Below are 16138 nucleotides of genomic sequence, written 5' to 3' on the forward strand. Positions count from 1 at the left end.
TGCCTGCACAGACGACACCTGCATCCTGCTCCTCAACTGAGCAGCTCAACCTGAAAGCAGCACTGTCCATATATGGGGGAGCCTGAGATGTCCTTCTCTCTGTCTCTCTTCTTCCTGATTTTGCAGCCCTTGCACATGTCCTCATCCTCCAAGGAAGACTACTTCATGATGTGTTGGAAATACCGGAGGCCGAATATCCAGAAAGAAGGAGACCTGGTGCTGGGGCTCTTTTTCCAACTTTACTATGCAACGCAGGATTTCTCCATGGTCTGGTAATCTTCTTTAATGAAATCAAGGGGCAGACAACCTGCTATATAAGTTCCACTCTAAACCAGTGTTATGCTTGCCCGTGGATGTGTGATTTTCTGTGTGTTTAATGTCTTCTTTTTGGCTCTGGGGATTGGATCCAGGGGCATTCGTTCTCTGAGCTACACCCCAGTTCTATTTTTAATCCTTATTTAGAAACAGGGTCTCACTTTGATGCAAAGGGACTCACTAAGAAGCTAGGGCTGTCTGCAAGGCAAGATTCTCCTGTCTTAGCCTCCCCAAAACTGCGATTGCAAGCTTGTGCCTCAACCCTGGCTTGCTGATATTTATTTTTGTAAAAAAAAATCCTCAGAAACTTAGCAAAGCTCTCTTTTAGGAAAGTAAATTAAATTAAAAGGGCTGGGATATTTTTCACAGGTATAAAGCCCCTAGGATCGATCTCCATTGCCCCAGGAAAAATAAAAAAAAAGGTTTGGATGTATCTTAAAGGTAGAGTGGCGCTGGTTTTCATACAAATAATCACACACTCACACACACACACACACACACACACAAAAAAAAAAGCTTTTTATTAAATGAATTATTTCAGAAATATAAGCCTTTGAGAGGTAGCTCTAAAATCCAAGAACTACTTTTGGTAAATCTAGGTAGAAAAATAGCAGAGAAAGGGCAGAATAGAGGAAGAAGTTTCAAGGAACATTCTCTACAAAGAAAGTCCAGGAACAAAAAAAGATGTCGAAACCTACATAAATGAATTATAGGTCCTGAATAATGTGTTCACATTTGAAGAAAAACATTATGACCGGCCGGCTCTCTTAACTGTCTGTGGATTAGATTATAACAGCTCTGTACAGCATGAGCTGCTCAGAATCCCTCTGGGAACCTGGGAAAGGGGAAACTGTTCCCAAAGCTTTGGTCAGCAGGCAGCACAGAGGCTGGCTAAGGATTGCTGAACACAGGGAGAACCAGCACTGCTTCTGGCTTGGTTCTGCTCTAAGAGGAAAAGGAGGACAGGTTTGTCCGAGCTGGCTTCTTGGCTCATGGCTATAATCTCAGCATTTGGGAGACAGAGACAGGAAAATAACAGGTTCAGTGCAGGTCTCAGAAACTTAGTGAAACTCTTGGTACACTACAGAGACCTATTTTCAAGAAAAAACTATTATGTGGAGAGGGTGTGGCTCAACGGTAGAAAGCCTAGGTTCTGCTTGGGTTCAATCCTCAGTATCATAAAACAGGGTTTATGAAAAAGGATGTGAGTCACACTCACTCATTTCCCTAACAACTTCCTGCTCCAGTTGTGTCCATCAATGCACCTTGAATTTATAGAAACTTCAGCAAAGTGGTCCAGTTGATAGCAGTAGCATGTAGCACATCTCCACCTCAGCCCACTCCAAATGACTCACAAATTTCTCAAAGTTAAGGACACAGTTTGCTTCTCAAAATCCAAGAGCCATTTCAAGATCATCTACTACCCTATGAACATTACATGCACAGGGTCCAAAGGCCAGGGCCTCCTCTGCATTGCCTCCTGGATCTAGTCTGTCTGGTGCTGATGCTGGCTCCGGACTTGCCCCTGAACCTCCTGACCTCACTTTCTCCCTGATGCTGCTCCTCTGTCCAGGTGGCTTTGGAAGAAATACCAACATGTGCTGGCCTTTTACTTCACCATCGAGGAGATCAACAGGGACCCGCACCTGCTCCCCAACCTGACCTTGGGGTTTCAGCTTTACAATGTCTACTCCAGTGAACACAGGACCCTTCATGACACTCTGATGTGGCTGTCAGGTGGTGACGTATTTCTCCCCAACTATGTGTGCAAGAGCAAGTACAGTCCTGTTGCCGCCATTGCTGGGACCTCGCCAACATTTTCGGCTGAGATTGGAGCCCTGTTGAAGCTCTACAGAACCCCTCAGGTAAGTTGGCCAAGAATTCTGTAAAGAAATGTGCAGATTTCCCCTAGTGCTTGTTTCTACTGTGTGATCAAGACAAAGTGGAATTTGAGTGTTTATTACTCATGAGGGTTCAGGTGATTGGGTCTCAGTGAATTCCCAAATGCTTGAGACTATCATTAGTGTGAGGAGAAAGATGAAGAAGGAGCTCTGGCTATTAAGCATCTAAGTAAGCAGGACATGGAGCTCACCTGTGATCCCAGTACTTGGGAGGCTGTGTGAGCAGGACCACAGGTTGGAGACCAGGCTCAGAAACATAATGTGTCCCTAGGCAACTCAGTGAGATTCTGTTTGCAAATGAAAAATTTTGCTTAGCTGGGAATGTAGCTCAGAGGTAGAATGCCCTTGAGCTCAATCCCCAATGCAAAACTAAATAAATAAATAAATAAATAAATAAATAAATAAGTCTCAGCTATATATTAGTCTCCCACACACTGGGAAGATTGACTCCCGATGGCTCATACCTGTGAGCCTCCCTGGAGACGACATCAGCATAGAGACTGTCCACACAGGACATGACAACTTCAGATGCCTCCACCAGAGACTGTCAGGTGTAGGGAGAGCAGCTCCTGGGCATCTGGCTGGCATCTGAAGCAACAATAAAGTCCATTGTGCCTCTAAGGATCCCAAGGAGAGTGGAGGCTCAGAGAAATCCAACCTGGGGCTTACCCACAGCCTCTGCCCAGCCTGCCTCGCTCATGTCCATCCAAGCAGATCTCTTGAGAGCCCATCCAGTGACATTTCCCCTAAAGCATATATTTTGGGATTCACTATTACACACCAGCCACCTGGAAAAGTGAGATATGGATGGCTGAAGTGGTTGTGTGCATAGTCTTGGGAACTATATCTGTCTCTAGATCCCCCATCTCACTTGCTGCTTTCTCCTGCCATGAGCTGTGAGCTCTGTCCCTCTGCCATGTCTTGTCACCAAAGTCTCTGCCTTGGAGACTTCTGAACATGGATAGAGGAATGGCAACTCCAGAACCTCTAAATCTGTGAACCTAGTAGACCTTTCCTCATCTCAGCTCTTCTCATCAGGCCCTTTGGTCAGAGTGATGACAGAGCTGAGGAATCAGACCTCACAAAGTCACTGCTTCTTTGCAGGAAGCTCTGGAAACACTTCTAACAATCAGGATGGTGTCACTGCCAAACACAGGCAGTAGCTTAGAAGCATTGTGTTCAGGGAGAAGTAAGCTTGAGAAACCCAGATAGTATAAATGGAAGTAATCCTTAAGATGATCTAAGTCATCACGTTCATAAATGAAGTCCAGACTATCAGTAGGTCAGTGTAGTAAGAAGACATTCCATCATTGGTGTGCACAGGCAGCATGGGTGGCTGTTGCTGGTTCTGCTTCACAAGAGTAAAATACAATAAGCTACCTCAGTGCTGCACCCCACACCATACCTCCTTATACCCAGGCAGGAGGTGAAAGCAGTTGCAGATTTCACCTTTCCATTTATTTGCCTTTGTATTTTATTTTATTTTATTTATTTTATTTTTTTAATTTATTTTTATTGGTGTACTGTATTCATACATCATAATGGTATAAAGATAAAACTTTTGTAGACATACATGCACACATCGCCCAGTTAGCCCCTTCCCGATCCCCACCCATTCCCTCTCCATCCCTCCTTCCCATGCTTGACTTAGTGGTTGAAATCTAGTATTCTAGCAATTTATCCAATATTAAAAATGATAATCTCACATAACAGTTTCATTTGTCTGATACCAAGCTTTTGATGACTTAACGATAACATTTCAATATTTCTTTTTGCTTTCTTTCTTACCAGAGAATATTTTTTAGGTGAAACTATCATACATTTATTTATTTTTCAGAAAAAAATCTATCCTGATATGGAATATGGACTCTAGATACCCAAAATAATCTCGAAGGAGAACAAAGCTAGAAGATGTATATTTTCTGATTTCAAACCATATAAAGCTACAATAATTGAAACTGTATAGTACTGTTCTAAAGGCAGATATATAAATCATTGGAGTTAAATAAAAGGCTAGAGATAAATTATTCCATATATTGTCAAGTTATTTTTGACATTGTTTACATGAACTTTTGGTGGAGGAAATACAAATCTTTTAACTAAATATTGTTGAAAAATAATAATTACATGAAAAATAATAAAATTGGACCCTTACCTAACACCATATACAAATATTAACTCAAAATAGATAAAAGACCTAAATATACATCTTAAGACTATAAACTTTTAGGAGAAAATCTGGGTCATTAAACCTCACAACATTGTAATTGGCAGTGATTTCTTGGATATTATTTCAATGGCACAGGCAACAGAAGAGTATACAAACTCCCTAAAAAATAAAAAAAAATATTGTGTATCCAAAGACAATGCAAACAGAGTTAAAAGTTACTGATAAAATGGGATAAAATATTTCCAAATGCTATGTCTGAAGGTATATTAATATTCCAACTAGAAATCCTAAAAATTAGCAACAATAAAAGCAAACAATACAATTTAGAGATAGGTAAAAGACTAACATAAATAATGAATCTCCACAGATAACCAATCTTAGTTGTCTGTTGGATGGAAAATCTTGTTTCTCTGGTTCTGGTGTGTGTTACCTAATTGTTCTTTGTAGTTAATCTCTGAGTATTTTTTCTAGCGCTGGTTTTGAAGACATAAATTCCTTGAGTTTCTGTTTGTCATGGAAGCTTCTTATTTCCCCATCTAATTTGATAGAAAGTTTTGCTGGGTAGGAAATTTTTGTCTGGAATTTGTTTTCTTTCAGAGTTTGGAATATGTTACTCCAAGCACTTCTGGCTCTCATGACTTGGTTTGGGAAGTCTGGAGTGATTCTAATTGGTTTGCCTCTGAATGTTACTTGGCCCTTTGTTTTTGTTGCCTTTAAGATTCTCTGCTTGGCTTCCACATTGGTCATTTTGACAATTATGTGGCGTGGGGAATCTTCTTCTCCGATACTCTCTAAAGGGGGTTCTATAAGTTTCCTGAACCTGTGTATCAACCTCTTGTTCTATGTTTGGAAAATTTTCTGCTATTACTTCCTTGAAGAGATTGCTGATCCCTTTGGTATCACCTTCTTTTCCCTCCTCTATTCCCATTATTTTTAGGTTGGCTCTCTTAAAATGGACCCATATTTCTTCAATGTCAGATTTCTGCTGTCAGATTTTTTTTTCTAAGTTAGAAACTATACGCTTATTTTTGGAGTGATCATCTTCTAAGAGCGTGATTCTATTCTCCATGTGGTCTAATCGGTTGTTTGTACTTTGAATTGAGGCCTTTACTTCATTAATTGCATCCTTTATCTCTTTTTGGCTCTCTCTGAATTCTTTTTGAAACCCCTCTATTATTTCTACAGTTATTTTCCTGATTTGATCTTCTAGAAATCTCTGTATTTCTGTTTTATCAGGTTTTGATGTTGTGGGGTTGTGGGCATTCATTGCTCCATTGTTATTCCTCTTTCCCATGATTTTGGAAGTTTGTGCCTTCTCTGGGTTCTTCCCTTGGGTCACTATGACTTCACTTAAGGTGCTCTGGATCTTGAGTCTGTGGTATCTCAGTCCCCACTATTCCTCTACTGGGTTGTATCACAGAGTGTCAGACCCACGGAGTCTATCGAGGCTGCTTTAGACCATGGGGGGGTGCCAGGTTAGGCGTTCTCCTATGGTGTGATATCTCTGCCACCGCCCCTCCCCCACTGGGTCAATTCCCTGGGAGTACAGTACTGGAATTTCTCCTCTAGGGGCAACAATTTGACTCACCGTTGTTGAGTGCGCAGATGGAGCTGTAGTGGACTCGGTGAATCCACTGCTGATGCTGCCGGTGGTAATATGGCGCCGCTGCTATGCCCTGGGCCATGAGGCTGGCGTATTTCTTTTCCGTTTTTGAGCTCTGCTCTGAGTCCCTGCAGGGTGTGCTGAGCCCAGCCTCTGGGAGCTTTAGATGCTCCCTGTGCCGAGAAATCTGCCGAATTCCTCCTGGCTGATCCGCAGCGGCTCACCTCGGCTCGCTGTCCACCACTCCTCTCTGGAGCCTGGTGGGCTGTTGAGTGCATTGGTCTGGTGCCATCTGGTGAGCTCGCTGCTGCCGCCGGCAGTAAGGCGCTGTTACCACATCCTCGGCTGTGAGGCTGGCGTATCTCCTCTCTGGCTCTGAGCTCCGTTCTGAGTTCCCCTCCTCTCTGGAGCCTGGTGCTGCAAGAGAAAATTTCACCTGCTGCTTCGTGCTGCGGCTCCGGCTGCAGCACTGCGGTCTGGTTGCCTTCTGGTGTCTCGTTTTTTCAGCCCTCTTTTTCTCTGTCCCATGTAATTACATTTTTTGTTTCTCTGCTGATGGTGTTTTCTGGCTATGAAAGGCGCTGATTTTGTGGTAATAGAGATTGGTTGTTAGCAGAGCTCATAAGCCCCGCTTTTCTCTGTCACCATCTTCCCAGAAGTCTATATACCTTTTAAAATTGTGATACTGTGCACCAAATCCAGGGGCATTCTCCTTCTAAGTAACACCCCAAGACCCATTTTATTTTTATTTTGAATTAGAGCCTAACTAAGGTGCAGAGGCTGACTGAGAACCTGCGATCCTCCTTTCTCAGTCAACCAAGTACAGGGATTATGATTGTATGTCAGTGTGGATCCTTTTCACTTTTTAAAGGTAAGAACACTCAGACATAGTGTTTTTTTCTGCCCACAATGAGCGAACAGATAAGGTCTATAGGTCTTCCCCTCGACTCAAAAGTATTTTATTCAGTTGAATTTCTTCTCTCTCTCTCTCTCTCTCTCTCTCTCTCTCTCTCTCTCTCTCTCTCTCTCTCTTCTCTCCCCCTCCCTCCCTCCCTCTCCTTCCTTTCCCTTTCCCTCTCCCTTTCTCTCTATGATTTGAACTTGGGGAGATTCTCTTCTAGGACAGAGAACTTGTATATTTTGTTAGTTATTATTTTTATTTTTTTTTGCACTGGAGACTGAACTCAGAAGTATTCTGCCTTCAAAGTATACCCCCAAGTTTATTTTTTATTTTGTATTTGAAATCATGGTCTCACTGAGTTGTAGAGGGCCTCACTAAGTAGTTGAGGCTGTCTGAAAACCGCGATCTTCATGTCTCAGCCTCCCAAGTGTTGCAATTACAAATGTGTGCCACCAAACCTGGCTCATTTTTTTCTTTGAAACAAGGCCTTGTCAATTTCCTGGTGCTGGTCTCCAACGTGCAATCCTCCTGTCTGAGCCTCACAACGACAGAGGTCACTGATGTGTGCAACTTTGCTTGTCTGATTAGCCCTGTAATGTACAGATGTCTAATTCCTTTCTCAGGAGAAACAAACCCAAGGCCCAATAAACTCAGAATCATATTTTGTTTGCTTTATCAGATCACGTATGGACCTTTTGATCCCATGCTAAGTGACAAAGACCAGTTCCCATCACTCTACCAGATGGCCCCTGAGGACAGCTCTCTGGTCCATGCAGTGGTCTCATTACTGTTGCATTTTGGCTGGACTTGGGTGGCCATCTTCATATCTGATGACTTGAAAGGAGAACAGTTCCTTCAGGCTCTGAATGTGGATATAGTGAAAAAAGATATCTGTGTGGCCTTAACAGAAAGGCTCCCTGCCCTTAAGAAAGTAGATACAACACGTATCCTCTCTGCCCTGAGCAGGCTCAGCATTCCACCTGCAAATGTGCATATACTCTATGGAGAAGCAGAGAGTCTCATCATAGTGGACATTGTGGGAGCTTTTCTTCTCACCATGGGAAAGGTGTGGATCATGGCAGACAAGTGGGATATCACTGTGTTAGAGATGCATCAAATATTGCATTCTTTCCATGGAAGCTTCTCATTTTCACAACACAAACGAGAAATCCCTGGCTTCCACAACTTTCTCAAGACTGTCACCCCTTCCCAGTACCCAGATGATTTTTTCTTCAGTAAATTTTGGACTTCCCATTTTAACTGCTCACCCACTGGCTCATCATGTGGGAAGATTGGAGAGTGTGAACCAAATACCTCCTTAGAGACTATGGCACAATATAGCGACATCATGATGTTATCTGATTCCAGCTATTTCCTCTATAATGCCGTGTATGCTGTGGCCTACGTCCTCCATGAGGTGCTTGTGGAGAGAATAGCACAGGGATCTCCAGAGGATGCAGAGCAGCCCAGGCCCCCTCCATGGCAGGTAAGCCTTCCTCAGTAGCAAGCAAGGGCTGAGCACCTGAAGGTACCCACATAGTGAGGGGCATTCTGACTGTGTTTTCATTTCTAGACCAGCAGGATCTGGCAACAAAAAATGTGGGCACTTTCACACTGGCTCTAGGTGTAGCTGGGACTTTACACATGTGGGGAGAATTCTGCTTCTGGGAGCTTCCATCTCAGACTATTTAATTAGAAAACTGACCAGGATATCATTTTCTATTGCAGGATAAATTGCTTTCAAATATGTGAACACAATTTGTAAATGAGAGGGTGATTAAAATTTCTCTGATCTGCACTTTTTTTAGAATGTATCTAATGCCAGGAGATATAGACTCAGTGCCCATGTCTGATTCTGGGTACTTTGCATCAAAAATTGGACTCTACCCATTTAGGCTCTATTGCTTTATATCTTGATTACATATAAGTTATGACTCTGGGAAATGAATTGTTCTTAAGCCTCCTCCTCTCCTTTCTCTTTCTCCTCCTTCTTATTGTTCCATATTATTTTCAAAGTCAGGACACCTCCAGCTCTAAATGTTTTTAAATATCTCTCAAGTTTTATATTAATTTTGATACATGGTTTCAAAAGTTTTTGAGAGCCTCACTGAGAGTCTGATGTGGGCCTTGAATTCTCGATCCACCTGTTCAGCCTCCCAAATACTTGGTAACAGGAATGTGCCATTGCATCTAGTTTAGAGATTATTAATTTCCCAAAACTTAAAAATCAGCTGCAATGTAGCTTTTGGCTCCACTTCTAAGTAGGAGACCATGTATGTTTCCTATCATCTCAGACTGCCCTCCAGATTTGAGATGGATGTTTATTGATTTTAATCCTAACTGATCTGAATCTATATAGTCTGTGTATAAAATACATTTATCAACTAATTAACAATAATCAACATCACTAATCAGAATCCTGGAATATCTAAATAAGTTTACTCTGAAGACAAAGGCAAATATGTAAAAAGCAATGTCAGAATGTCTCAACTACCATCTAATTTCTATTTTTCCTATAATAATGTTAAATGTGCCATTTGGTTCTTATGATATGTTGGTACTTTGAAAAGGAGGTCACTGTGTCCAGGTGAATTGCAAAGGTGTGCCACCACATTTGGCATTCTTTCTGTTTTGATGAGGTGTGACATGCACACACCAGTCGTCCCTCCCCAGAATGCAGGTTCTGAAAAGCCCCACCACTCTTGGGGCCTTACTAAGTTCAAGGATTAGCTTCCAAGCTGCTCCAAATAGGCTTTGCTGGTCAGGGTTGTGGCAGATCCTCTTCCAGTGCCACCCTCTTGACACATCCTAGAATCCCTGGACTCCAGGGCTCCACCCCTGTGCCCATGGGAGAACTCTTCCCTTCCCTAGAGCCCACGAGAGGTGACCATTGAAACATACTGACCAGTATCTTTCCCCAAGAGGAATTGAGTCTAGAGAGGTGGGAAGAAGGACTGCCTAGGAATTAAGGGCTTTCTACCTTCCATTTGTCTGCACACCTCATTGCCACATCAATGCCTCTCCTCCAGCTCCATCCACTCCTGAAGAAACTCCAGTTTACCAACAGTGCGGGGCAGCTCATATCCTTAGACAAGAAAGGAGACAATGCAGCCATGTATGATATCCAGAATGCTGTGAATTTCCCTGGTGGTCTTGGGTTGCTGGTTAAAGTAGGGGAGTTTGCCTCTGGAAGTCTCCTCCATCAAGGCTTGGTCATCAATGAAGAGATCATAGAGTGGCCTATTGGCTTCACACAGGTATGATTCTGTTTCCTTATTGAATAAACAAAGAGGATCATGAGTATAGTCGGGGCCAGTAGTGGCAGGAGTAGTGACAGCTGAGGTTACCATAGACTAGAGACAGAGCATGCTAAGGGAAGTCGTAGTGATCCAGGGAAGGCACAAAATTCTGAAATCATGGGAAAGAGGAACAACAATAGAGCAATGAATGCCCACAACCCCATATTATCAGAACCTGATAACACAGAAATTCAGAGATCTCCAGAAGATCAAATCAAGAATATAACTGTAGAAATAATACAGGACATTCTAAAAGAATTTAGAGGGACTCTAAAAGACATAAAGGATGCAATCATTGAGGTAAAGACCTCAATTCAAAGTACAAACAATCGATTAGACCACATGGAGAATAGAATCTCGCTCCTAGAAGAGGATTACTCCAAAAACAAACACATAATTTATAACTTAGAAAAAAAATCAGACAGCAGGAATCTGACATTGAAGAAATATGGGCCCATTTTAAAAGAGCTAACCTAAGAATAATCAGAATAGAGGAGGGAAAAGAAGGTGAAACCAAAGGGATCAATAATCTCTTTAAAGAAATAATAGCAGAATATGTTTCAAGCATAGAGCAAGAGGTTGATACACAGGTCCAGGAAACTTATAGAACTCCCTTAGACAGGATCAGAAAAGAGGTTCCCCATGCCATATAATTTTCAAAATGACCAATGTGGAAGTCAAGCAGAGAATCTTAAAGGCAACAAAAACAAAAGGCCAAGTAACATTCAGAGGCAAATGAATTAGAATCACTCCCGACTTCCCAAACCAAGTCATGAGAGCCAGAAGGGCTTGGAGTAATATATTACAAACTCTGAAAGGAAACAACTTCCAGCCAAAAATTTCCTACCCAGCAAAACTTTCTATCAAATTAGATCGGGAAATGAGAAGCTTCCATGACAAACAGAAACTGAAGGAATTTATGTCTTCAAAATCAGTGCTAGAGAATATACTCAAAGAGATTAATTACAATGAAGAAATAGGTAATACACACCAGAACCAGAGAAACAAGATTTTCCATCCAGCAGACAACTAAGATTGGTTATCTGTGGAGATTCATTATTTATGTTAGTCTTTTACCTATCTCTAAATTGTATTGTTTGCTTTTATTGTTGCTAAATTTTAGGATTTCTATTTGGAATATTAATATACCTTCAGGTATAGAATTTGGAAATATTTTATCCCATTCTATAAGTAACTTTTAACTCTGTTTACATTGTCTTTGGATGTACATTTTTTTTTAGGAAGTTTGTTTGTTTACTCTTTTGTTTCCTGTGACTTTGAAATCATATCCAAGAAATCACTGCACATTTCAATGTTGTGAAGTTTTATGACCCAGATTTTCTCCTAAAAGTTTATAGTCTAAAGATTTATATTTAGGTCTTTTATCTAATTTGAGTTAATATTTGTATATGGTGTTAGGTAAGGGTCCAATTTTATTATTTTTCATGTAATTATTATTTTTCAACAATATTTAGTGAAAAAATTACTATTTTCTTCACCAAATGTTCTTGGAAACCTTGACAACAATAACTTGACCATATATGGAATAATTTATTTCTAGGCTTTTTATTTTACTCCACTGGTTTATATATCTGCCTTTATAGCAGCACTACACTGTTTCAATTATTTTAGCCTTATGAGGTTTGAAATCAGAAAAAGTACTGAAAGACCCCCGCAGAGGGGAGACCCTCAATCAAGCCTTGGGATACGCGAGTCCAAGTACACACGAGAGACTTTTTTCCTTGATGCAAAAAACAAAAGGTTTATTAAGAAGCCAGTGCACTGGGGCTGACTCGTATAGGAGTTCGGCCCCGAGCGACTGAAACAGAGGGTATTTATAAGGAAAAAACCACTAGTTAGGGGGTTTTGGGCCAGATTGCATGCGTTTACAGAAAATTACAGAAACATTTGAAAAGTACATTCTGTAGTCAAGTGTTAGATAAGATACCAGGTGTAGTCAGCAGGTTCTCGGCACAGGGCGCGCTGACCCGCTCAGTATAGATAAGATGCTAGGTAGGTTCCTGGAACAGGGTGGGCTTATTGCATATTTCTCATTCTTGAGCCTATACTTCTTAAGCTGCAGTAAAAATATTTTTTCTTTTTAACTATTAGCTGGCTGCTAGGGGCTTATAATTTTTCTTTTAAAATGGAGCCTTTCAGCACATCTTCTAGCTTTGTTCTTTTTTGAGATTGGGTATTTAGAGTTCATATTTTATGTTAGGATAGGTTTTTTCTGAAAAATAAATAAATAAATGTATGATAGTTTCACATTAAAAAAATAAAAAATATCCTCTAGTAAGAAAGAAAACAAAAAGAAATACTGAAATGTTATCTCTAAGTCATCAAAAGCTTGGTATCAGACAAATGAATCTGTTATGTGAGATTATCATTGTTAATTCTGGATAAATTGCTATAATACTAGATGTCAACCACTAAGCCAAGCATGGGAAGGAGGGATGGGGAAGGAATGGGGTGGGAATTAGATAGGGGCTAACTAAGCGAAGTGTGCATGTATGTCTACAAAAGTTTTTTTTATCCTATTATGATGTATGAATACAGTGCACCAATAAAAAAATTAAGAAACAAACACACAAACAAGAAAATAACTTTTTATCTTATAACTAATCTGTATCACTCTCTCTAAATGAACTCTGGTTCATGCACATTATAAAAAAATAAATTGATAAATAAAAAATAAACAAATAGGGTCTTGAAGTGCTTAGGGTACAGCTCAGGGGTATAGCTCTTGCCCAGCATGCTCAAGGCTCTGTGTTCAATTCCAGTTACTTCAAAAGTAGTTAAGTAATAAGAGTCCTGAGGTGATGTCAAGTGTGAATCCTTTATCTCAGCACCAAGTGGTGTGTCACAACTCTGAGTTTCTCTGTAGATTTGATGTAGAGATAGAGATACAGTGAGAGAGATAGGGAGAGAGAGAGAGGGAGAGAGAGAGTCAGTCCACAATCCACATCAAAGATGAAACTCTATAATATTCTCAGGCATACCACCTGAAAGAACCACAGAGAATCTTATACAGAAAGGAGGTAACATAAAAAGAGAGAGAAGCCTGGGTGTGTGGCTGGTGATGTCTAAACCCAACATGATCCTGTGCCATGGTGACATTTGGTGATAACTTGAGGAGAGACAGCAGCTCAGCATAGGAGCCCTGAATCAGGTGTCTCTGTAGGATCCAATGGTGACCTTTGGTGTTATGAGAGATGACCTTCTCTTTCAGGTCAAAGTTCTTTCTCATTTGGAGAGAGATTCTGACTTACTGTTAAAGTAGATAATAACGCAGCACATACTAAGCATCACCTGGTTTCCCTCAGACTCCTCAGTCTGTGTGCAGCCAGAACTGTGGCCCAGGATTCAGGAGAATCCCCCAGGAAGGAAGACCTGTCTGCTGTTTTACCTGTGTTCTATGCCCAGAGGGACACATTTCCAATAAAACAGGTAAAAGTTCACAGCCACCCTACAGTAATCTTCTCTGTCACATTTCTCAGGCATAGGAGGTGCTGTATGGTATAGGAAGTTGACCTCTGGGTTGAGCATGTATCAGGAAAGCTTTCTGCTGATGGCTCTGGGTCAGTGTTATAAGCATGGCAGTCCTCCAGTCATGAGAAGACCCAAGGTGAAGGAGGGGACTTGGTGACATGACTGAGCCACAGGAAGAGCCACCTGGACACACAGTGAGCTCAGTGTCCCTGGGAGGGTGGATTCAGCATTCTCCTGTCAGAGATGGCACAGACTACTCAGGGGCTTCTCTTGAACATCAGGGGCAACCTGTCCTCACTGTAACATTTTAGTGGTGACTGTGGACTTAGATATGGCAAATAGGACACATCAATAACTATGAACTACTGATGTTTCCCTTCCAGAATCAGAACAGTGTACCCAGTGCCCCCTGCATGAGTACCCAAACACAGAGAAGAGTCTCTGCCTCCCGAAGGTGGTGGCCTTCCTGGCTTATGAGGACCCCTTGGGTATGGCTCTGGCCTGTGCTGCTCTGGGCTTCTCTGCACTCACAGCTGGGGTGCTTGGGGTTTTTGTGAAGCACAACAACACTGTAATCGTCAAGGCCAACAACCGTGCTCTCAGCTATGTCCTGCTCATCTCCCTCGCCTTCTGCTTCCTCTGCTCCTTGCTCTTCATTGGCTGTCCCAACATGGCCACCTGCATCCTCCAGCAGATTACCTTTGGAGTTGGGTTCACTGTGGCTGTTTCCACTGTCTTGGCTAAAACGGTCACTGTGGTTCTAGCCTTCAAAGCCACTGGTCCTGGGAGAAGGATGAGGCAGCTGCTGGTGTCAGGGGCTCCTAATTTCATCATACCTATCTGCTCCCTGATCCAAGTGATGCTCTGTGCAATCTGGCTGGGAACCTCTCCTCCCTTTGTTGACAGTGATGCACTCTCTGAACATGGCCACATCTTCATTGTGTGCAACAAGGGCTCAGTCATCGCCTTCTACTGTGTTTTGGGATATCTGGGTACCCTGGCCCTGGGGAGCTTCACTGTGGCTTTCCTGGCCAGGAACCTGCCTGATACCTTCAACGAAGCCAAGTTCCTGACCTTCAGCACACTGCTGTTCTGCAGTGTCTGGGTCACCTTCCTCCCTGTCTACCACAGCAGCAAGGGGAAGGCCATGGTGGCCGTGGAGGTCTTCTCCATCTTGGCCTCCAGTGCGGGGCTCCTGGGCTGCATCTTTGCCCCCAAGTGCTACATCATTCTCCTAAGACCTGAGAAGAACTCTCTGAAAGGTCTGAAGGACAGAAGTTCTAGGAGAAATAAGATTTCTGAGGACTTTTCTCATAAATCTCCCTCTCTTTTTTAAAGCTTGAGACAAAAATCTAGCCTGGTTGAGTTTTTGTATTGTCTTCCTGTCTTCCTTCTCCTTCTAGATATTGAGGATTGAGCCCAGGGGCATTCTACCACTGAGGTACATTCCCAATTTTTTTTTGTGTGTGTTTAAACCGGTCTCTGTAAGTTTCTAGAGCCTTGCTAAGTTGCTGATGCTGTCCTGGAACCTACTATGCTCTGGTTGCAGCCTCCCAGGTACTGGGAAGACAGGTGTGTGCCACCACATCTGGTTACAGACATTTTCTGGGATGATCACTGATTCCATAATAATTACTCAGGTTGCTTTTGACTCTAACTGTAACATAAACTTTATCTACTTTCTTCTTTTTTTTTTTTTTAAATTTATTTTTTATTGGTGCAATGTATTCATACATCATAGTGGTATAAATAAGATACTTTTGTAGACATACATGCACACATCGCCCAGTTAGCCCCTACCCGATCCCCACCCCATTCCCTCCCCATCCCTCCTTCCCACGCTTGGCTTAGTGGTTGACATCTAGTATTATAGCAATTTATACAATATTAACATTGATAATCTCACATAACAGTTTCATTTGTCTGGTACCAAACTTTTGATGACTTAAAGATAACATTTCAATATTTCTTTTTGCTTTCTTTCTTACCAGAGAATATTTTTTTTTCTTTTTTTTTTTTAGGTGAAACTATCATACATTTATTTATTTATTTTTCAGAAAAAAAATCTATCCTGATATGGAATATGGGCTCTAGATACCCAAAACAGTCTCAAAGTAGAACAAAGCTAGTAGATGTATATTTTCTGATTTCAAACCATATAAAGCTACAATAATTGAAACAGTGTAGTACTGTTCTAAAGGCAGATATATAAACCATTGGAGCTAAATAAAAGCCTAGAGATAAATTCTTCCATACATTGTCAAGTTATTTTTGACAAGGTTTCCATGAACTTTTGGTGGAGGAAATACTAGTCTTTTAACTAAATATTGTTGAAAAATAATAATAAATGAAAAATAATAAAATTGGACCCTTACCTAAGACATATACAATTATTAACTCAAAATAGATAAAGGACCTAAATATAAATCTTAATACTATCAGCTTTTAGAAGAAAAT

General features: G+C 41.5%; 1 protein-coding gene across 1 annotated transcript; it reads left to right on the forward strand.

The window, feature by feature from the left end:
* Positions 1–135: 135 nt before the first annotated feature.
* Positions 136–15017, forward strand: LOC308276732 (vomeronasal type-2 receptor 116-like; the record flags this gene model as incomplete). Its single annotated transcript, XM_080715572.1, has 8 exons — positions 136–272; positions 1889–2180; positions 3321–3405; positions 5992–6038; positions 7570–8376; positions 9920–10147; positions 13696–13708; positions 14065–15017. 8 exons carry the CDS (start codon positions 136–138, stop codon positions 15015–15017), a joined length of 2562 nt encoding a protein of 853 aa, XP_080571698.1.
* Positions 15018–16138: the final 1121 nt, after the last annotated feature.

Source organism: Muscardinus avellanarius, assembly GCF_963383645.1.
Source record: "Muscardinus avellanarius genome assembly, chromosome: 18".
NCBI classification, from domain to species: Eukaryota; Metazoa; Chordata; class Mammalia; order Rodentia; family Gliridae; genus Muscardinus; species Muscardinus avellanarius.